General features: G+C 29.3%; 1 protein-coding gene across 1 annotated transcript in view; it reads left to right on the top strand.

The window, feature by feature from the left end:
* The window catches only part of LOC146999336 (uncharacterized), a 62722-nt gene that overhangs the window by 14848 nt on the left and 22784 nt on the right, over positions 1-25090 (top strand). The window contains exons 2-3 of the mRNA XM_085811386.1: positions 22549-22646; positions 23073-23231. Coding sequence (XP_085667512.1) covers positions 22643-22646; positions 23073-23231 — 163 coding nt within the window. The 5' untranslated portion in view covers positions 22549-22642. The remainder of the gene's footprint in view (positions 1-22548; positions 22647-23072; positions 23232-25090) is intronic.

Here is a 25090-nt window from a genome sequence, read left to right as displayed (position 1 = left end):
TGCTATTAATAAAATCCATATTAAAAAATATCTGGTGCAATATTCATTCCTTCTGTGAGATTGCTGAAATATTTGAAAAGCAATGTTTATAGTTCGATTGCATTTGATATTATTTCTGATTTTCCATGTTTTTGTCATAAATTAGAAATGCATTTACATGCAGATAATAATTATTTTAAATTTCTTTTTACTTAAATATTACCTATAATTTAAGATATTTAGCATAATATTTGAATAATTACTATGAAAAATATCTGTTTTATTATTTCTGGCAAATTTAATCAACTTAATTTGATGTGACTTTTAAACTTGCTTTTAGAGAAACTATAGTTAAATATTAAGGAGATTTCAAAATTTAAACTTTTAAAGCATATTTAATGCTGAAATTTACTTAGTTTTTAAAACGGATGTTATTTTCTGAAAAGATTTCGTTTTTTTGAATGAACAATATATACTTAATGTATACCAAATATGTTCTTTTAAGTAAAGTTAATTATTCAGCGAGCTAAGATTTGGTAACTGAATATCTTAATTTCAAGAGCGGAACAAGATTTTCATGATTATACCTGGATAGCTAGCTGATTTGAAAAAGGGATGGGTTTCAAATGTGACTTTTTCATCTGATTTATGACAACAAAAAATTAGGTGATTTCAGGATATAACATTAACCTTTTCCTTTAAAATATCTTCTCGATCTCAAAGAAATTAAATTTGCCTAGGTATAAATAAATAATAATGCCTTTGTTTTGGCTTTTTCTTTAGCAATAATTTCGAGATCTTTTTTAATACAAAAAATTATGGTATTAACTTTTAAACACCTGATCTGTTTTTAAGAGCAATAAATAAAACATTTAGGAGTTATTTAAGGGCTGAAACAGTGACAATATCAGTGTCAAATTTGCATTTCACTTTTTTATATACGTTCAAAGTATTCTGAAATTGAATTTTAATCTGAAATAGTTTTTCTTTATGAATTTTCAGGTGATCATAAATTTATTGACTAAATTTAAAAATTCTTGCCTTCCCGTCCTTGAAACACCAGTACACATTGTCTGAAATAGGATTAAAAACATTATCCTATAACAGAAAGCTGAAAAGGAAAGATGACACATAGTTAATAAGAAACAATACAATGTTGTTATTTTATTGGCTTATAATATAATTGTTCAGTATGGCATTTTTGTAAATAAAGGGTATTATTGTACATTTTGTAAAAAATAAGTAAGCTTTATATTTAATAATTATAACAATTATTAATTATTTAATAAGTCATTATAAGATTATAATTCAATATTTTTTGTGGAATATACTTTTTGAGGATATTTTCTTCCCTAGGAATCCCAGCATTCAATTGTTTGAAGCATTAAGTTCTAAGAAATTGTCTTGCTTCAACGTAGAATTAATTATTCACATGAAGTCCCTTAACCAAAGAAAATGCCTTACGAGGGTGTATTTTTGAACAACAGCTTTTATTAGAATAAATATTTTTATTTTAATACTATTACTAATATACAAACAAATATTTACGTTCACTAGAGTGAATAAGAGTACTGGATGTTGATGTTTGTTCTGGATTTGTCGCTAGCAACCAAACAAGTTAGCGGCTTGGTGTCTTTATAATTTTTCCCATGCGTTATGCGAGTTCAAGCCAATTTCAATTTGAAAATTTTCCAAGAAGGTATTCTCTTAAAACAGATAGTCCAGGACTATTTTAACAACTGTAAAAAATAATCTATGGATATTTTTTGTTATACGACAGCACGAGCAAAATGATTTTCTCTGCAAAAACATATGCACCAGCACTGATTATCGGCCGCTGTTAAGTTAACTATATCTCTTATTCTTTGCAATACTTTTATTTTTTTCAAAGAAAGTTTTGTCAGTAAAATGCACTATTTATAATCTGTATTTTGTTCTTCTGTTATGTAAATAACCAACTTAAAATATATATTTCGTAAGCTGAGAAAGGCCCAATAGCGCGCGAGCGGTTTCTTTCTATTCAAAACTGTTTAGCGCATGTTACCTTATTATAAAAATCTGATGTATACACCACATGACTTCCTTGTACGGAATATTAAATTATACGCATTTTTTTCTTGCATTTCATTTAAACTTATTGGATTGAATTAAATCTACTTCGCCGACAGCGCATAAACCACAATAGAATAAATGCATTCTTTAAAATTCACTCTATTTGTTTACCATAGCGACACTCTGGCGCTAAATTCACTTAAGTATTATATTTCGTTCATTAGTATTATATTTCGTTCATATTATAACACAGAATGCACAAAATTTATATCATTTAAAGAATTATCTAATCGTTGCCTCATGTTCTATTCAAATCCTATAATAAAGCTAGAACGTTGTATAAAAGCAATTAAGCAAACAAAACAAAAAAGAAACAGTTTTTCACAGACGATTGAGTATTTCTCATTCGATTAATTCAGTTCTCACTTCGCGACAATGCAAAAACACATAAAAACTCAAAATATCTGTATTTTCTTCTTAATGACTTATTTCTTCGAAAAATTCCAGAAAGGATTAAGCATGATTTAATTCGCAATAATAAATGAAGGCGTTATCTTTGTTGTTGCGAAGCTACGTTTCTCTAGATTGGCAACAAATCCACTACTCTGCTGTTTCAAACGTAAACAAGCAATGGCCGCCATCAAAAAAATTATTAGGCTTAGCGGCACTTAAAAGAACTTTAAATTTATTGATAATTCTAAAAACATTGCATAGAGATTTACTAAAGGCATAAAAACCTTAACCGGAAGATAAGAACAACATAAGTCAATCATTTTTAAAGCAAAAAATGTACAATTTACAAACATATAAGTGTAAAGAAACTGAGATCACTGAGCCGGGTAACAGAGTGGATATATATATAAATATATAAAATATATTACGGTGAAACACCGAAATCTGGAGAATGTCCACTTTCACAGGTGAATATCAACATTCACATAGTCTGTTGGTGTATGTCCGAAATATTTTCCAAATACTCTTATTTCTGACTTAACCGGTCAATGTCGACATTCACCATGTACTAATGGTGAATGTTGAACATATAACAATATTATATTTTCTTCTCCGTAATTCAGTCGCGAATAAACGCACTTGAGACTTGAAATAAGAACTTAAGAACATGAGAACCTAAAACACACAATACATTCAAAATGAGAAAGGAAAATAATAGACGTTAAAAACTTACTTAATTATACAGTACGTTCTAAATGAGAAAATAAAATAACAGTAATTAAAAAAACTTACTAAATTATGTGATTCAAATCTTATTTATTGCAACAACTTAAACTATAATGGCACTTTATGATCTCTCTTTTCGACTTTCACCAGAGCATATCTGTGATTTTCGACATACACCGGTGATTAGAATTGTTCACAGCACTGGAAGATTATATTCCTAAAAGGAGTTGCGTCTCGTAAAGAAGGTTTAAAGGGAAAGAATTCGTATTCGTTCACATGAGGAAAAACGAAGAAACCTCCCCTGCAATAAACCCATTTGCCGAGATTTGAATTCCTTCAAATTACCAGTCTTTAACGAGCTTACCGATCTTAGCGCTCAGGGGTCACGCATATTTAAAAAATTGCTTATGTATTATAAGAAAAGGGGAACAGAAAAATTTAGAAAAATGTAATAAGAGCACAATAAGAATTTAATTCACTTAAAAGAGCATCCTTTTTGTTGGGGGGGGGGGATTTACAGAAAATAATAACGTGTTTTCAGCTGAATTCATTCATCAGAGAAAATCTTTGCATGTAAAGCTGTTTTTCGAAATGTTTCACTATACAAGTAATACAAAATGAAGCATAGAAATATTTTTTTTCTCACATGCACCCAAATGCACGCATTACCCTTTCCTGGATTTGAAGAACTCACAGAGAGAGAGTAGAAATACGGACAACAGATTTTTATTGGTGTCTGACTAATAGCTTTGGGAATATGTAGTCTTTCAGTCACTCAAGCTCCGACGCATTCAAATGCGAACGGTTCTCAGAAGCTATTCGAACAAACAGGGCCAACGGGTTTAGTTATACTACATTACAAAGAAGATAAAAGTGGCGTCCACTATGTTAGAGAAAAGGCCTTTTGGTGGTGAAATCTGTCAATGCGTACATCAAGGGTTGGCTTCTTATCTGTTGATCTACGTCTGTAAAGAAATACCGCAGAAACATATGTTCAAAAAGACCACTTTTATACTTCTAAATACTTTCGTTCTGACAGCAAGATTTTTTAACAAAATCAAGTTGTTTTCAATATAGAAAAAAAAAAGTAATAAGCTAATTTAAATTGTTTTTCAGAGAATCAAGTAGGAAGATAAAGTATTATTATATTTTCGTAGAGATTATTTTGCGAGTAATGTTTTTCAAGTTACGAAAATCTCACCTAAGTGCATGTATTTTCAAATCAGATTTATTTAATGCCTAATTTACTAAGTTGTCTTAATTTACTAAACAATCGCACTTTCGAACATATATACATTAATACATACATAAAAATGAAATAAAATTTGAAAATAATGCAATTTAGGAATTAGTGTATTAAAAATAATAAAATATTTGTTGTGATATCACTTTTTACGTTATATGCATTTATTTTATTTTTGTAATATGCGTTTAAATTTATTTTATTTTGGTATATGCATTTATTAGCCTTTGTTGTCACATTTTGTCAGATTATTTGAATATGGCAAAGCAAACGGGATCTGTCTGTCTAAGGATAGACAAGTCGCCGTGGTAGGCTTTCTAAGTAAAACTCACTCATATCCATGTGACTCATATTCATGGGAAAAACTATGAAACCCAACTATGCAGCCAATGTGTTCGTTTTGGTTTCAGTGCGAGTGGAATTAGTAGTAATCAGCGGTCTTAGCTAGGTGGGCCATTATCGGGCTCTGATAGAATTTGAAAACCTGATAAATCGTATTTAATAAACATAATATCAGTAACCGTGTAGGGTTTATATTTATTTTAACTAACATTTATTTTAAGTTTAAACTACCTTTCCTGTCAAGCCTTACTTTTCCCTGGAACTGCCAATGCCAGAGTATGTAAATTTTAGTAGAAAGCGCAAGGATTCAAATTATCAGCGGAAGTATTCTGAGTTAAATAGGAAGGAAATGAGTTCGAGGTGTGCTGTTCTTACTTCACGAGCGCGGAGGTAGTTAGCCAGAAATTGAAGAACCCCGCGTTTCGGCCTGTGTGCTTGCCTGGAAGAATTGTTAATCGTTCAAGTGATCTTCAAGTTTGCTGAATTAGCAGCGGTATTGTAAAACGCGGTGAGGTTGGTTACTTTTAGAGAGCCTCGTAGTTAGAGTCTTGTCTTTAGTTTCTTTTCAGGTTATTATTTTTATTTTACCGCCGAGTTGGCGTAGTTTGTGAGCGTCAAGAGCACACACTTGTAATTTATTACGTTGAATAAAAAGGGATTTAAACCTTTAAGAAGACTCTGTCATTTATCCAGTTTCAACAGTCACCTCTTGGTTGCGTGCAAGTTGGAGGCGCGCAACGCTACAAACGAACCAGATTTATAAAACAAAAATAAAATGCTGGTATCGGACATAACTAAATCTCGATATAACACATAATTACACTGATAAAGTGAGTTGTTATATCACTGAATTCTAATACTAAGCGGAATATACATTAATTCTACATATAGAAAATTTTAGCAAATTTCGCGGGGAATGTCTGTCGGCAAAATCCTTATTATATACATCGTTATTTTAAATTCATTGCATATCTCGTATTTTTACTCTTGCCTCAAAACACATTTAATTTACAAATAACTTATATTTTTTATTTAAAATTAATAACTTTATTTCCCTATAGAAATTTCTCTTGATCTTTTCAGTTATAGGATAACACGCGCGAAACAATTTTCTCTTTACAAATATATGCGCTAGTACGAAAATGCACTTCGACAGCAACTCATTTCGATAATGGTAAAATTTTTCTAAACATAAGAAATTTGTTACTTAAATTCATTTTTTCATTAAACAAAAAACAAAACAGAATGAGACATTATTAAAAATGTTTCATTGACATTTCATATTCTGAAAACAAGAACATTGCTATAAAAGCAAAGAAAAAAAACAGCATATTTCATTTAACGGGGACCAACTTTGACGCATAAAATTTTCAATACAAAATATTTTAAGCATGTTTATTTAATTATGGCAAAGCACTCGAGAGTTATTTACATAAGGGGAAGGATGCCTTCGTGGAGGGCTTTCTAAGGGGAGCCGGCTTGTGTACACGTTACACATGAGAAAGACACGAAAGCATCCATGTAGCCGGGATTCGAACCCCGGATAGAACTACCAGTATTCCATTATGGGCTAGCTTGGATAACGGAAAAGATCAAAATCTCATTACAAAGGCAAAATGATAGCTTGTATAATACAAAGTTATTGCCATTTCAATAGCATAAAGTGACTTTCGCGATATTGTATTTTATTTTACTTAGCTCATGACAAAATATACGAGGACTATTTGGTAGTTTGACTTGGATTGAAACCTCTGTGAACTGGTACACCACATCTGCGTTTTCGTGAATTTTACCTATATGTAACACCGGTACGAGATAGTTTCCCTTAGAAGGTCTTTCACGAAAGCATACCCTCTTTAAACAGATCGCCCTTTGCGAGCTTTGTCATTAATCTAACAGTCCAAAAGTAATCCCAAGCGAGGACTCGTAGTCAGAGCACGTCTTCGTGAAGGACTTTTTAAATGAGATTGGCTTATATTCGCGTTAAAAATAGGCAGCAAAAATCCAAGAAAACTGCCATGTAGCCTAGCATCGCGAACACATAGTTATTGGTTTTTAATTTGGTTTGGTTTTATGTGATTACGGCAAAGCCTCGAGGGCTATCTGCCTAAGAGGAGGGATGCCTTCGTGGAGGACTTTCTAAGGGATACTGGCTCGTATACACGTTACACGTGGGAAAAATCACGAAAACGTCCTTGCAGCCAACCCGTTCGCGGATTCGAACCTCAGACCGAATTATCAGTGTTCAGCGACGTTTACTGATCGGCCTCTGGTAGGTGACAATTATTGAGTACCAACGGATCAATTAAGTTAGGGATTTAATAACTTTCATTCATAGGGCTGCTATCAGCACTGATATTTGGAGACGTTATTTTCTAACGAAATTCTTTTAATGTAATTAATTTAATTCGTTAGCTAATTGTTCCTCTGACTAATTTTTGTGCGCAGTATATGTAACTCTTCCATACATTAACTGTTTCACTTAACTTATACTCCATTGATTTTAAGCGATTTTCTACCGGTAGATTTCTTTCCAAAAAAGTTCCAAGAAATGCATACTTTTCCCCTAGATTTTAAAACTAATTTGTATTTCAAATCTTAATAATAAAATTTTTAAAAACAAATATTTCTAGAAATTCCTGCGGCATATGAATTTATTCGATTTAATTGAAGTTTTCGAGTAGAATATCTTCCTTTCGACATCCAAGAAATTTTTATATGTCAGTTCGCGTTTACAAGGAACACACAGCCACATATTCGAATACAAAAATCAGGCATACTGAAAGCACATTTTTAACATTTCAAAATGTAAAAAGGAAAAATATACTATTAGAAACACCCGCACTTGAAATACGAGGACAAACAAGATAGTTTGCAGCATTTTATATTTTATCCTGTTCTTGATGTTGTAGTCAACTTTTAATGCATTGTATAATATATGGTTTATTAAAAAGTACGTCTTACGTTACAATTGTTACTTTTTCCTGTTTCTTCTAAATTTCGGTAATGTATTATAACAACGAGCGATTCTGTTTAACTTTCATTTGTATAAATAACCACAAGGCAAACTGTTGTAAAACGATTTATCTTCATTCACAAGCTTGCAGTCGTTGGAAAGATAATGCACACCTGCTCTCTGACAATGATTCTTCATTCTCAGGACCCATCCGTAAAGTGTTCTTTTCAAACAGACTTCACACCCTATTAAGACCTTTGTGTCAACTGACAGCCGCCTGCAGAAAGGTAGGGGAAGGAAGACCAGATCGCGTCGTCTAAACACGTCTTAAGCAATCTTCGCGAAATTCGGGCTTCGTGTATACACGTCTTAAGCATTTTTAAAGAAACTCCAAAAACGTTTAAACACGTCTTAAGCAGTTAAAGGGTTAAGAGGTTTTTCTTTCTCCCATGAAGGCGCGGCTACCTTTGATGGGCGGGGCCTTCTGCCACCTCCGGAAATCTCGATATTCTTACAGCATCTGCTGATGCTCTTTCATTAATCTTACTCCGTTCCTTCATTCAAGGTACAACTAGCTGATATCATAACAATAAGAAGTTTTCTCTGTTTTTTCCCCTAAAGATTTACTTACAGGTTCTTGATTGCTACAATACAAAGTGCTGAAATACCTTCAACGACTCAGAAACCAGTCATACTAAGTTATCCTTCAAACGACGAGCGGGGATCTGAAAATGAAAAACAGTTTGTATACGTATTTACCGGTAAGGTTTTCTTTATAGCATGCCTTTTCTTCCCAGTGGTGCTCAAAATTATATGATATATTATATACCTTATAAGTTACAAACTAAAACTCCTTTATATGCTCATTTACAAAATTATGCTAGGGTATCTATATATTCCAAACTTATGTTAATTTTGTTTACTTCACGTTACATTCCTAATCAGAGGAGTTTTTTTTGGGGGGGGGGCGGTTTTTGACACATCCATACACACACACCAATGAGCGTTATAACATATCAAGATATTTTCTACTTCTCTTCCTTTTCCTCTCGAGACACACTTTTTTTTATCCTTTCCTTTCTGCTCTTACTACACTACGGGCCATTTATTTTTAAATTTATTTTGTCCCAATTTTTCTTCCAGGCCTTTTGAACTCGTATAAAACAATACGAAGTTCTTTTTACTCTTCTCTGGAAACCGAAATTGCCCCTCTTTCTATATACCTTTCCTTCGCACCTAAGCTTGATTTTTCGCCCATCGGTTCAGAAAGACTTAGCGGGTGCAAAATAAGACATCTGTCTATTTTGTCTGTCTTGTCTTTGTTACCTTTCCAAGGTTTTTGCTGTCCGAAATGCGGGACAGGCGCTCCGATCACCGAGGCAAGCGGTTGCACGTTGGCAGCGCTCTGTAAAAAAGTGTAAAACATTCCTTTCCCCTTAGTGATTATCAATTAAATTACTTTGAAATAGTGTTTTTTCTACAAAACTTACATGTTTTCAAAAGATTTTCGGCTCCGATATTGATGAGAATGAAACAGCGGACAATGTGAGGATATACAACGAAAGCCTGGAATTTTAAGATAAGTACCCTTCTTTCATCTAAACGGAATCAAATTTCTATAAATAAGTACCTTTAAATCAATAAAGTTAAATTTTTTATTAGTTTTGAGCATTAAACAATACTTGAAATTGCTCATTGCTAGTGGCTTCCTTTGTGGTTACAATTCCAAAGAGACGCCAACGTTATCAGTTCACGTCGGTCACCACCTACAAAGGCCCCGAGGAATCTCGTGAGAGGGAAAATTGGGAACTCGGGGCATCGCGCCACTTCCCTCTCGGATATTCTAGTTTCTCTTTTTTTTTAGATTGCTTAAATATATTTTCGCCTATAAATAATATTATAACTCACCGATTTTTTTCTCATACTGTTCCTTGCTATCTGTTAAATGTCCATATGTAAGGAATGCATTATTCTTCACTGCCTTAAATAAATTCTTAGAAATATGAGCTTATACAAATAACAGTGTGCCTCATTGTGTTATACTAGCATTAATTAACTAGTATTAAATTATGATAGTAAAATAATTAATCTTGTAATAAATTATGATTGCAAAATAATTAATCTTGTAATAAGTTATGATAGTTAAATTAATAAATACTATGTTTGATTTGTGTTTTATAATACATAAACTTTGTAATTTACACACACAAACACACACACACACACACATATATATATATATATATTTTCGCGTGTGCGGTTGTGGTCTTGTATTGTATATGGTTCTATGTTGTTTGTCTTCTGCTGTTTTTTGAAAAATGTATGAAAATTTTGGGAACGAAAATAGCATAAGTTACTTTAGTTAAATTAATATATACTTTTGTTTGATGACTTTTGTTGATGTCTCAGTATTATTTACTTGCGCATTGCTTGTGGCTTCCTTTGTGAATCAATTCGAAACAGACGCCAACGTTATCAGTTCACGTCTGTCACCACCTACAAAGCCCCCCTTAGCATTAATTAACTTGTAATAAATTATGAAAGTTAAATTAATCAATACTATATTTAATTTATATTTTAATATATATACTTTGTAATTTACACAGATATATATATATATATATTGTTTCATAAGAATAAATTGAAATTAATTAAATAAATTGAATTTTAATACATATTTAATTAAATATTCTTTGCGCCATTCCTACAAGAAATGAAATTTAAATTTAAACATATTTAAATTCTTAACAAATACGTAAAAAAGTAAAAAAGCAAATTTAAATTCTAAAAACAGGAAAAAAGCCGAAATAAATTAAAATAATAATAATAAAAAAAAAGAAAAAAAAAAAGGGGGAAACATGTAAAAGATTTAATTCTCGAACTAATCTACAATATCATTTAAATTCAGAAGCATAAGCAAATCAAGTGCAAAATCTATCCATGAAAATAAATGTACTAATTCAATAAATTAAAATTAAATGAAAATTAAATTAAACAATTAAAAAATGCATATGTGAAGGACCGTAGAGTAGGCAGGAGTCAGACTTATCAAGGGGAAGTTGCCTCCAAACCTAACTCCCCAATCATTCAATTCGTGTTTCGTCATTCATGCAGGCAAAGGTAAAATTCAAAACCAAAAATAATTCCAATAAAGTGGTACCCTTAGAAATTAACATTTAAGTATTAACATTTAAGAATTAAAGTTCAAAAAGGAAAATACTAATGAAGTCTTTTGAGTAACAAGCAAGTAAAGTCAAGAATTAAAGTTTTTCTTAAAAAATTAAATTTTTTAAAAATTAATTTTTTATAAAATAAAAAAAAATAAAAATAAATCTAGAAACCAATGTATTTTAGAAATCCTTGTCTACAGAAACTTCCCCTACACGAATATGCATATCAATAAAAGGAAACTATAAAAGAACTATACATAATCCATATAAACCAATAAGAAACAAAAAGAACTAATTCACAATTTTTAACTCATTTTAACTCATCATTTTCATTTTATATATCTGAAAAATAATCCCTTTGGGCTTACACGTTTTACTTATTTGGGTTAATTAAAAATAAAATATAGTGAATGCACAGAAATTAAAGATTTCCACATGCCGGAAATGAAAAATAGGAAATATGTATGGGTATTTATGCATGAGCTTGCAAAAAGCATGTATCTGCCTTTAACAAAATACATAAATATTCATTAAATTATTTATAAATGTATTTGAAATGAAGAATTTATTCATTTATGATTAACTGTGAAGAAATCTAATTATTAAATGTAGCTAATTTATAATGATTTTAAATATTATCTAAATATATAATAACCTTAATATTGAATTGTAAACATAAATTGAAATCCTATTCACAAATACGTTATAAAACTATTTAAGCAAGAATTGTTCGTACTGGAAAGCAATCTGTTAAAAGGCATTGTAAAGCAAATGTTATGAGATGCGCAATTAAGAAAGTAATAAAGAGTTTTGGAATATGTATTGTTGAAATTAATGGTAAAAAAATCTGATAAGTATAATTAAAAGAATTATTCCCCTTACATTTTATAATAACTCAGTCACAAGTTTTAAATAATACTTTAAAAAAATCTTTATTTTATTCCCTTTCAGAAATGTTCAGAGAAAGTTAAGTACTATTTAAAGTATTTCGCTAATTTTAATAATTCTCTAATTTAAAATGAACCGAATAGAGCGTTAATTATAAATTGAGTTATATTTTTCGATTTAAAAGATGCCTCAGAAGCCAAAAAAATCATGCCATATTTAAGAAAGTATTTTAGGAAGAAACTCTATAAATAGAAAAGAAATAATGCAGAATTTTAATATTGCTAATACAATAAACTTTGATCTTAATTTTTGTACCTTAACCGAATCAAATCGAATTAGCTTAATTTTTTTCTAATGTAATTAACGAAAACGTGTGAAAATATTTCATTCAAATTAAACCAGTCTCAGAAAACTGTTCTGCGAAAAGTATAGCATTTAATCCCATTCAGAATGAGATATTGTTTAAAAATATGTTGTTTTCATATACTTAGGACTCTGAAGTGTTGTAGAAAAAGAAAATATATACATTTATATGTGTATTTAAGGCGTAATTACAAAATATTTACATCCGATCGCGTCAAAATCCATTGAACTTAATGGTAAATGACCCAGTGTTTCGGTCACCACGTAGGGATCGCCAGCGCTTCAGAGCAGGATATGGGAGAAACCTGTTTAGGGCTACTCCATCTTACTTCCTACCTCCATGCGTATTTCAGAGGAGAGTAAAGAGGAACTTCGTACATTTTGTTCGAGTTCGAGAGGCCAAGATGAAAAAGGTTTCCCCATCTTTCATCAGATGGGGCAAAATAAATATTAAAATAAATGGCCCAAAAATTAATAGAGAGAAAAAGAAGGGCCTATTGAAAAAAAAGGAAAAGAAGTAGAAAATGTCCTAAAATACGATTGCGTCCATGAATGTAGTAAAAAGGAGAAGTTGTCTTCATTTACAGTGACTCACAGGTGTGTGTGTGTGTAGTGAGTGTGTTTGGTTATGCTGAATAGCTGTGATACTGGAAAAAAATAAGTGTTAAAGTGCTTCGTATCAAGGTATTTAGCATGGAAATCAAAGTAATGTATGCTTGCATCCTGAGACACAACAGCAAAAGACCCATAACATCAGACAAAAGTATATATTAATTTAACTAAATTAACTTATGCTATTTTCGTTCAAAACATTTTCATACCTTTTTCAAAAAACAGCAGCAGACAAAGAACATAGAACCATACACAATACAAGACCACAACACCCACACATTATATATATATATATATATATATATATATATTTAAACAAATTAAAATTCTTAACAAATACGTATAAAAGTTAAAAAGCAAATTTAAATTCTAAAAAAAGGAAAAAAGCCGAAATAATTTTAAATAATAATAATAACAAAAAAAAAAAAAAAAAAAAAAATATGTGCAAACATGTAAAAGATTTAATTCTCGAACTAATCTACAATATCATTTAAATTCAGAAGCATAAGCAAATCAAGTGCAAAATCTATCCATGAAAATAAATGTACTAATTCAATAAATTAAAATTAAATGAAAATTAAATTAAACAATTAAAAAATGCATATGTGAAGGACCGTAGAGTAGGCAGGAGACAGACTTATCAAGGGGAAGTTGCCTCCAAACCTAACTCCCCAATTATTCAATTCGTGTTTCGTCATTCATGCAGGCAAGGGTAAAATTCAAAACCAAAAATAATTCCAATAAAGTGGTACCCTTAGAAATTAACATTTAAGTATTAACATTTAAGAATTAAAGTTCAAAAAGGAAAATACTAATGAAGTCTTTTGAGTAACAAGCAAGTAAAGTCAAGAATTAAAGTTTTTCTTAAAAAATTAAATTTTTTAAAAATTAATTTTTTATAAAATAAAAAAAAAATAAAAATAAATCTAGAAACCAATGTATTTTAGAAATCCTTGTCTACAGAAACTTCCCCTACACGAATATGCATATCAATAAAAAGAAACTATAAAAGAATTATACATAATCCATATAAACCAATAAGATACAAAAAGAACTAATTCACAATTTTTAAAAAACAAATATATATTTAAAAATATAATTTCATATTTAGAAAATACTTAGATACTACATAAATTTTTAAAAAAAAAATACTTAAAGCAAGTAAATAGTAAGTTTTAATTCTAACTTACGTACTATAGGTAAGTTATAATTAAAACTTACTATAAACTAAAAAAGAACTAGACATAATCTATATAAACCAATAAGAAACAAAAAGAACTAATTCACAATTTTTAAAAAACAAATATATACTTAAAAATATAATTTCATATCTAGAAAATACTTAAATACTACATAAAAAATTTTTAAAAATACTTAAAGCAAGTAAATAGTAACTTACCTACTTTAGAAGTGTTGGGGTCTGCAAAAGTGTTGTGAAAGAGAAGTAAATATGTTCTTCAAATTATATAGATGGCGCTTATGTAGGTAAAGTTGAGTGTCAAGCTGCTATCTTTGTTATAGAAAAAAAAATTTTTGTAAACATTAATATTAAAAATTAAATTAAATTAAAAATCCTAAAGGTAGTAATATCAATTATTTAGGGAGTTAAGTAACTGAACCAATCAAGAGATGTAAGTTTGCTTGAAGGAAATTAGAGTGCAGTGGTATTTGAAAAAAATGTAAACTGTTTGTAATTTGAAATGTGTGTTCTGTTGAAAAATTGTGAAAATTGTTAAAAAAATAAAGTGAAAGATATTTTGTGTGAAAATTGCAAAAAATTAAAGTAATTAAGAAAAACTGAAATGTTTTAATATTAAAGTTTTAAAGTAAAATTTCGCAAAATTTTTTTGAAATGAAGTCCTTGAGAAACCTCTAAAAATTCCCATAAATTTCTCAAAAATTCCTTTAGGAAGTTAAATAAAACTTAAATTTGATGAAAGAAAATATTAAAAGTTTAATGAAAGTTTAATGAACTTGATTTCAATTGGTATATCAAAATTTAACTAAATACTGGCTAAAGTATGGAAAATTAGAAGAAGAAGATTAAGTTCTTCACTCAATTCGGGCTATAATTGAGACTTTTGAAAAGAGTTGGCCCTGTATTTGTAAAAAGAAAGAATCCAGTATTGATTAAATATACATATTTACAAAATATTTACAATAAAAATTTACAATAATTTCTCTACTCTTTTATATCCTTCATTACCCTCCAGCTAAGGTTTAAGGTAATGTTATCATATCCAAAAGAGCCAAAAAATTATAAAGTAAAGTTAAGGCCTGCCTTTTTAATATATAAATTAATAAATGAATATAAATTCCAACTCAGTTTGAATATAAATTCCAACTCAGTTTAAATAAAAATGAATTAAAGCTATTTGCTCATACTTTTAGATACATAGATGATATTATAACTTTCAATAATAATTCTACTTTTGAGCAATTCAAAATTTACCCAAATAGTTTAACACTTAATAAAACGAATACGAATCAAGATACTATTGAATTCCTAGACCTGCAAATTATTAAACACAGCAAAATTAAATTATTTGATAAAAGAAGGAATTTCCATTTTCCTACTATTAAACTAATTAATTGGAACTCTTATATCTCTAGAAAAGTAATAGAAAACACGTTTCATAGCCAAATTATCAAAATAAAAAATATATGTACTGAAAATGAAGATTTAAAGGAAGAAATCATAAAAATAATTAATGTACAAGTTGATAACCAAGTACCACCAAAATTTATTAATTTATATATTAAAAAGGCAAGCCTTAACTTTACTTTATAATTTTTTGGCTCTTTTGGATATGATAACATTACCTTAAACCTTAGCTGGAGGGTAATGAAGGATATAAAAGAGTAGAGAAATTATTGTAAATTTTTATTGTAAATATTTTGTAAATATGTATATTTAATCAATACTGGATTCTTTCCTTTTACTAATACAAGGCCAACTCTTTTCAAAAGTCTCAATTATAGCCCGAATTGAGTGAAGAATTTAATCTTCTTCTTCTAATTTTCCATACTTTAGCCAGTATTTAGTTAAGTTTCGATATACCAGTTGAAATCAAGTTCATTAAACTTTCATTAAACTTTTAATATTTTCTTTCATCAAATTTAAGTTTTATTTAACTTCCTAAAGGAATTTTTGAGAAATTTATGGGAATTTTTAGAGGTTTCTCAAGGACTTCATTTCAAAAAAATTTTGCGAAATTTTACTTTAAAACTTTAATATTAAAACATTTCAGTTTTTCTTAATTACTTTAATTTTTTGCAATTTTCACACAAAATATCTTTCACTTTATTTTTTTAACAATTTTCACAATTTTTCAACAGAACACACATTTCAAATTACAAACAGTTTACATTTTTTTCAAATACCACTGCACTCTAATTTCCTTCAAGCAAACTTACATCTCTTGATTGGTTCAGTTACTTAACTCCCTAAATAATTGATATTACTACCTTTAGGATTTTTAATTTAATTTAATTTTTAATATTAATGTTTACAAAAAATTTTTTACTATAACAAAAATAGCAGCTTAACACTCAACTTTACCTACATTAGCGCCATCTATATAATTTGAAGACACACTTACTTCTCTTTCACAACACTTTTGCAGACCCCAACACTCCTATACTTGGTAAGTTAGAATTAAAGCTTACTATTTACTTGCTTTAAGTATTTTTTTAAAAAAATTTTTATGTAGTATCAAAGTATTTTCTAAATATGAAATTATATTTTTAAATATATATTTGTTTTTTAAAAATTGTCAATTAGTTCTTTTTGTTTCTTATCGGTTTATATGGATTATGTATAGTTCTTTTATAGTTTCTTTTTATTGATATGCATATTCGTGTAGGGGAAGTTTCTGTAGACAAGGATTTCTAAAACACATTGGTTTCTAGATTTTTTTTTTATTTTATAAAAAATTAATTTTTAAAAAATTTAATTCTTTAAAAAAAACTTTAATTCCTGACTTTACTTGCTTGCTACTCAAAAGACTTCATTAGTATTTTCCTTTTTGAACTTTAATTCTTAAATGTTAATACTTAAATGTTAATTTCTAAGGGTACCACTTTATTGGAATTACTTTTGGTTTTGAATTTTACCCTTGCCTGCATGAATGACGAAACACGAATTGAATGATTGGGGAGTTAGGTTTGGAGGCAACTTCCCCTTGATAAGTCTGTCTCCTGCCTACTCTACGGTCCTTCACATATGAATTTTTTTTAATTGTTTAATTTAATTTTCATTTAATTTTAATTTATTAAATTAGTAGATTTATTTTCATGGATAGATTTTGCACTTGATTTTCTTATGCTTCTGAATTTAAATGATATTGTAGATTAGTTCGAGAATTAAACCTTTTACATGTTTGCACATTTTTTTTTTTTTTTGTTATTATTATTATTTAAAATTATTTCGGCTTTTTTCCTTTTTTTAGAATTTAAATTTGCTTTTTAACTTTTATACGTATTTGTTAAGAATTTTAATTTGTTTAAATGTATATATATATATATATATATATATTGTGTGTGTTGTGGTCTTGTATTGTGTATGGTTCTATGTTCTTTGTCTGCTGCTGTTTTTCGAAAAAGGTATGAAAATGTTTTGAACGAAAATAGCATAATTTAGTTAAATTAATATATACTTTTGTCTGATGTTATGGGTCTTTTGCTGTTGTGTCTCAGGATGCAAGCATACATTACTTTGATTTCCATGCTAAATACCTTGATACGAAGCACTTTAACACTGTTATTTTTTTCCAGTATCACTCCTATTCAGCATAACCAAACACACTCACTACACACACACACACATGTGAGTCATTGTAAATGAAGACAACTTCTCCTTTCTACTACACTCATGGACGCAATCGTATTTTAGGACATTTTCTACTTCTTTTCCTTTTCTCTCTATTAATTTTTGGGCCATTTATTTTAAATTTTATGGGGAAACTTTTTTCATCTTGGCCTTTCGAACTCGAACAAAATGTACGAAGTTCCTTTTTACTCTCCTCTGAAATACGCATGGAGGTAGGAAGTAAGATGGAGTAGCCCTAAACAGGTTTCTCCCACACCCTGCTCTGAAGCGCTGGCGATCCCTACGTGGTGACCGAAACATTGGGTCATTTACCATTAAGTTCAATGGATTTTGACGCGATCGGATGTAAATATTTTGTAATTACGTCTTAAATATACATATAAATGTATATATTTTCTTTTTCTACAACACTTCAGAGTCCTAAGTATATGAAAACAACATATTTTTAAACAATATTTCATTCTGAATGGAATTAAATGCTATACTTTTCGCAGAACAGTTTTCTCAGAATGGTTTAATTTGAATGAAATATTTTCACACGTTTTCGTTAATTACATTAGAAAAAAAAATTAAGGTAATTCGATTTGATTCGGTTAAGGTACAAAAATTAAGATCAAAGTTTATTGTATTAGCAATATTAAAATTATGCATTATTTCTTTTCTATTTATAGAGTTTCTTCCTAAAATACTTTCTTAAATATGGTATGATTTTTTGGCTTCTGAGGCATCTTTTAAATCGAAAAATATAAGTCAATTTATAATTAACGCTCTATTCGGTTCATTTTAAATTAGAGAATTATTAGAAATTAGCGAAATACTTTAAATAGTACTTAACTTTCTCTGAACATTTCTGAAAGGGAATAAAATAAGAATTTTTTAAAAGTATTATTTAAAACTTGTGACTGAATTATTATAAAATGTAAGGGGAATAATTCTTTTAATTATACTTATCAGATTTTTTTACCATTAATTTCAACAATACATATTCCAAAACTCTTTATTACTTTCTTAATGGCGCATCTCATAACATTTGCTTTACAATACCTTTTAACAGATTGCTTTCCAGTACGTACAATTCTTGCTTAAATAGTTTTATAACGTATTTGTGACTAGGATTTCAATTTATGTTTACAATTCAATATTAAGGTTATTATATATTTAGATAATATTTAAAAGCATTATAAATTAGCTACATTTAATAATTAGATTTCTTCACAGTTAATCATAAATGAATAAATTATTCATTTCAAATACATTTATAAACAATTTAATGAATATTTATGCATTTTGTTAAAGGCAGATACATGCTTTTTGCAAGCACATGCATAAATACCCATACATATTTCCTATTTTTCATTTCCGGCATGTGCAAATCTTTAATTTCTGTGCATTCACTATATTTTATTTTTAATTAACCCAAATAAGTAAAACGTGTAAGCCCAAAGGGATTATTTTTCAGATATATAAAATTAAAATGATGAGTTAAAATGAGTTAAAAATTGTGAATTAGTTCTTTTTATTTCTTATTGGTTTATATGGATTATGTATAGTTCTTTTATAGTTTCTTTTTATTGATATGCATATTCGTGTAGGGGAAGTTTCTGTAGACAAGGATTTCTAAAATACATTGGTTTCTAGATTTTTTTAAAATTTTTTTTATTTTATAAAAAATTAATTTTTAAAAAATTTAATTTAAGAAAAACTCTAATTCTTGACTTTACTTGCTTGTTACTCAAAAGACTTCTTTAGTATTTTCCTTTTTGAACTTTAATTCTTAAATGTTAATACTTAAATGTTAATTTCTAAGGGTACCACTTTATTGGAATTACTTTTGGTTTTGAATTTTACCCTTCCCTGCATGAATGACGAAACACGAATTGAATGATTGGGGAGTTAGGTTTGGAGGCAACTTCCCCTTGATAAGTCTGACTCCTGCCTACTCTACGGTCCTTCACATATGCATTTTTTAATTGTTTAATTTAATTTTCATTTAATTTTAATTTATTAAATTAGTAGATTTATTTTCATGGATAGATTTTGCACTTGATTTGCTTATGCTTCTGAATTTAAATGATATTGTAGATTAGTTCGAGAATTAAATTTTTTACATATTTGCACATTTTTTTTTTTTTTGTTATTATTATTATTTAAAATTATTTCGGCTTTTTTCCTTTTTTTAGAATTTAAATTTGCTTTTTAACTTTTATACGTATTTGTTAAGAATTCTAATTTGTTTAAATATATATATATATATATATATATATATTGTGTGTGTTGTGGTCTTGTATTGTGTATGGTTCTATGTTCTTTGTCTGCTGCTGTTTATTGAAAAATGTACGAAAATGTTTTGAACGAAAATAGCATAAATTAATTTAGTTAAATTAATATATACTTTTGTCTGATGTTATGGTTCTTTTGCTGTTGTGTCTCAGGAAGCAAGCATACATTACTTTGATTTCCATGCTAAATACCTTGATACGAAGCACTTTAACACTGTTATTTTTTTCCAGTATCACAGCTATTCAGCATAACCAAACACACTCACTACACACACACACCTGTGAGTCACTGTAAATGAAGACAACTTCTCCTTTTTACTACACTCATGGACGCAATCGTATTTTAGGACATTTTCTACTTCTTTTCCTTTTCTTTCTATAGGCCCTTCTTTTTCTCTCTATTAATTTTTGGGCCATTTATTTTAATATTTATTTTGCCCCATCTGATGAAAGATGGGGAAACCTTTTTCATCTTGGCCTCTCGAACTCGAACAAAATGTACGAAGTTCCTCTTTACTCTCCTCTGAAATACGCCTGGAGGTAGGAAGTAAGATGGAGTAGCCCTAAACAGGTTTCTCCCATACCCTGCTCTGAAGCGCTGGCGATCCCTACGTGGTGACCGAAACATTGGGTCATTTACCATTAAGTTCAATGGATTTTGACGCGATCGGATGTAAATATTTTGTAATTACGCCTTAAATACACATATAAATGTATATATTTTCTTTTTCTACAACACTTCAGAGTCCTAAGTATATGAAAAGAACATATTTTTAAACAATATCTCATTCTGAATGGAATTAAATGCTATACTTTTCGCAGAACAGTTTTCTCAGAATGGTTTAATTTGAATGAAATATTTTCACACGTTTTCGTTAATTACATTAGAAAAAAAATTAAGGTAATTCGATTTGATTCGGTTAAGGTACAAAAATTAAGATCAAAGTTTATTGTATTAGCAATATTAAAATTCTGCATTATTTCTTTTCTATTTATAGAGTTTCTTCCTAAAATACTTTCTTAAATATGGCATGATTTTTTTGGCTTCTGAGGCATCTTTTAAATCGAAAAATATAACTCAATTTATAATTAACGCTCTATTCGGTTCATTTTAAATTAGAGAATTATTAAAATTAGCGAAATACTTTAAATAGTACTTAACTTTCTCTGAACATTTCTGAAAGGGAATAAAATAAAGATTTTTTTAAAGTATTATTTAAAACTTGTGACTGAGTTATTATAAAATGTAAGGGGAATAATTCTTTTAATTATACTTATCAGATTTTTTTACCATTAATTTCAACAATACATATTCCAAAACTCTTTATTACTTTCTTAATTGCGCATCTCATAACATTTGCTTTACAATGCCTTTTAACAGATTGCTTTCCAGTACGAACAATTCTTGCTTAAATAGTTTTATAACGTATTTGTGAATAGGATTTCAATTTATGTTTACAATTCAATATTAAGGTTATTATATATTTAGATAATATTTAAAATCATTATAAATTAGCTACATTTAATAATTAGATTTCTTCACAGTTAATCATAAATGAATAAATTCTTCATTTCAAATACATTTATAAATAATTTAATGAATATTTATGTATTTTGTTAAAGGCAGATACATGCTTTTTGCAAGCTCATGCATAAATACCCATACATATTTCCTATTTTTTATTTCCGGCATGTGCAAATCTTTAATTTCTGTGCATTCACTATATTTTATTTTTAATTAACCCAAATAAGTAAAACGTGTAAGCCCAAAGGGATTATTTTTCAGATATATAAAATTAAAATGATGAGTTTAAAATGAGCAACAGTAAAGCCTCTCCTCTAAAAAATTTTAAAAGGTACATGTTACAATAATATATGGATGTGAAAAAAATTAGTGTTATTTAAAACATTTTGGCGTTTGGAACATAAAATAAAAGTAGCGAATACTCTATCAAGGGTAATCGAAAGACCTATACAATTTTAAAGCTATCGTAAGGTATTTTTCATTCTTTTAAGCACAACATTTTTGTTAAAATTTATATTTTTGTAGTTTAACAGCTTAGAATTTTATAAAACAAATTCATGATCAAAATCACTGTTGTTAGTTATCGAAAAGTTACCAAGATGTGATTTTTGCGTAAATGTCACTAAACTCTACAAATTGCTATTATATATCACACTAGGAATGATTCTTTCATGTGAAAGTGTCCTTTTTTCGATTTGTATGGAACTGTCGTGTGTCGAAATACTATCAGAACACTGTCAAGCGAGCTTCTGAATGTAAACGAACTTCCCTTTTGGTGACCGAAGCTTCGAAGCAGTGCTTCACTTCTAGTGCCGGTTGGCCACTCCTTTCTTTCTTACCTCCATGGAAATACGAAATTGCCCCCTTTCTATTGACGAAGTTTTCTGTAAAGCCAACGAATAGGGCGCTCACATCCCTTACGCCCAGGAAGCTTCCGCTTCCGGTATTGCTGTGTTTGTTTAGGGTGTTGTTGTGAATTTATTTTAGAAGTGTTTAATATTTTGTTTTATTCTGATAAATAGAGGAGTATGAATAAAAGGAAATCGGGTCAGTGTTGTGTGGCTGTGGGCTGTAGCATGACAGCTAGAACTAACTTATCATCTAAAATAAAAATGTTCTATTTTCCTAGAAATCCATCACGTAGGCGCCTGTGGGAAACTGCCGTTCGTAGAGAAAACTGGACTGCGACTAATTCATCTACTCTCTGCAGTAATCATTTTATTATGGGTAGGTACATATTTATAAGCATTTTATATCATACTAATGGATATGTAAACATATATCATAAAGATCTTTGACAAAAATTATGAAGAATATATCAGCTGTGTTTGGCGATGCTTTGGCGACGATTTTCGCCTGTTGATGCTAAGTTATTATGACCGGGACACTAATGATTCGTTATGTTTTAAGAACTCACGTATTGTTTTATGATCTTTAGATAGAATTTTTTTCAGGTTTTAAGCATCTAAGAATTTTTAAATATATTAAAATCTTAAAAAGCTTTACATTCATGTTACCACTTTTAAGAGAAAATATTATTGAAAAATGCAACATTTTAAGAGAGTACATAGAAAAGTATTAGTATATGAAGTATCAAAATAGAAGTTAATGCTATTTTTTATTCTGTTTCCAATACTATACATATTTTTTCAGGTAAACCATCTAATGATCCTAATCATCCAGATTATGTGCCTTCAATTTTTAAGCACAAAGTTCAGGACAGACAAACAGAAAAAGAAAAAGTTGCTCGTTTTCAGAGGTTAGCAGAACGTAATAAAATAATTCATCAATCATCTGTTACTGGAAATGAAGGTAAATAAATAAAGGCTTAATTCAAAACATGGTTATAGTCAGTCTAATGTTTTAAATCAGAGTTTCTTAAACTCGTACGAACAGCAGCAGTAAGGGGTCGCCAAAAATTTTAGCAGTTTTGATATTTCTTTAACTTATTATAATAATCTAATTTTACAATTACCAAATATTTCTACATAATGTATTTGATATAGATAAAGATAAGGCATTACAGAGAAAGAAAAAACGAAAACGTTCCAACGCATTCTTTTTATAATATAAGCATTCATTTTACTACTTGCTTTGCACGTGATGCTGTCATTTCGTTTGTTACTTATTTAAAATTTTCACAATGTTCTGTGTCTTAAAATTAGAAATTAAAGTTAATGACCTAAAACTGCAATAGTATAATACAGTGCAAGTGAAAACTTTTGACGGTTTCACTCACGCATGTGTCAGATTTGCGCAACGCTTATGGGGTCCCACAAAATGTTCGTAAATATTATAGGGTACAGGGGTCGCGACTGAAAAAAGTTTAAGAAGCCCTGTTTTAAATCAAAAACATCTAATTTTTCAGAATTTTGTAGCCGTATAAGCCTAAAAGCGAAGGGTTATGCTATTTAACAAAGATATATCAAGGTCTATGCAAAGAATTTAATATTTCTAAAATCGGTTGATCTTTACAATATGGTAACTGGTAGTTTGGCGACATTTTGGAGGCGATAAAGGTTACTACCTGGGACTTTGGTAATAATGTGAGCAGTACTCAGTTCCGATTACGCATTATTTTGTGTGGGGGAAATGAGAGATCATGGGATATGTCATGTGATATTAATGGACGAATTACGGTTCTTTAATCGGAAAAGGGGGGAATTTGGACAAGTATCTGTGGATGTATATTATTTTGTATTAAGCTTCATTGTGTGTTGTGTGAAGTAGGGTTGAATAATTTTGGGATTGTATGGCGCTGTCTAAAGTGAATTGTAGATGTGATAAAGAGAATTTTTTTTTATCAAATTCTATCAAATTCGGAAAAAAAATCGTTCAGTAATTTTATTGAATCCATAATAAAAGTGTATCCACCATGTAAGGAAGATTCGGAAGAAGATTAGGTTAGTTAGACTTTGTTAAGAATGTGAGTAGTATTCAGTTCTGATTACGCATTATTTTGTGTGAGGGAAATGAGAGATCATGGGATATGTTATGTGATATTAATGGACGAATTACTGTTCTTTAATCGGGAAAAAATCTGGCAATTTTGTATTTGGTTATATTCTGTGTTGTGTGAAATAGTGTTTGTGAATTTTTGGATCCCATGGCCGTAACTAAACTGAATTCGAAATGGGTATTTAGTGGTATTGAAAAGGATAGTAATAAATGTTTTTTAAGGTTGTGCGAGAGAGAAATAAAGATATTTTATTATGTTATTTATTTTACCTGGTATCTTGCTTTGAAAGATAAGTATGATTTTAAAGATTTTGAAACAGAAGTAAGAAAAGTGTATCCGCCACGTAATCAAGATTCTGAAGAAGATTAGGTAAGTTAGTATTTTTAATTATTTGAGGACATTATTTTTATGCATTGTTGTAAATGTAAGGTGGAAAGGAATTTGGTATTATTGGGAATAGTGTAAATAACAGAGAAAAAAGCTATCTGCCTTTAACTTTGCCATTTGGTAATGTCAATCGTACTTCTAAATCCAAACTTTTTCTGTTCCTAACCATGCCTCTTCGTGCGACTGCACAGGTTGCAAGTACTGTCGTTTATTACATTGTGAGAACTATACATTTAAACCTGCAATTTCTTCCCTATTTAATGATAGTAAGAGATTCAAGATATGAAAAAAATTAAACGCTACGGAATGACTTGCAAAGTTCATT

The sequence above is a fragment of the Stegodyphus dumicola genome, chromosome 1 (genome assembly GCF_044657685.1).
Source record: "Stegodyphus dumicola isolate Sdum_Otavi_A_Nest chromosome 1, ASM4465768v1".
Lineage (NCBI taxonomy): Eukaryota > Metazoa > Arthropoda > Arachnida > Araneae > Eresidae > Stegodyphus > Stegodyphus dumicola.
The sequence above is the reverse complement of the archived record's forward strand: the minus strand, read 5'-3'. Positions and strand labels throughout refer to the sequence as shown.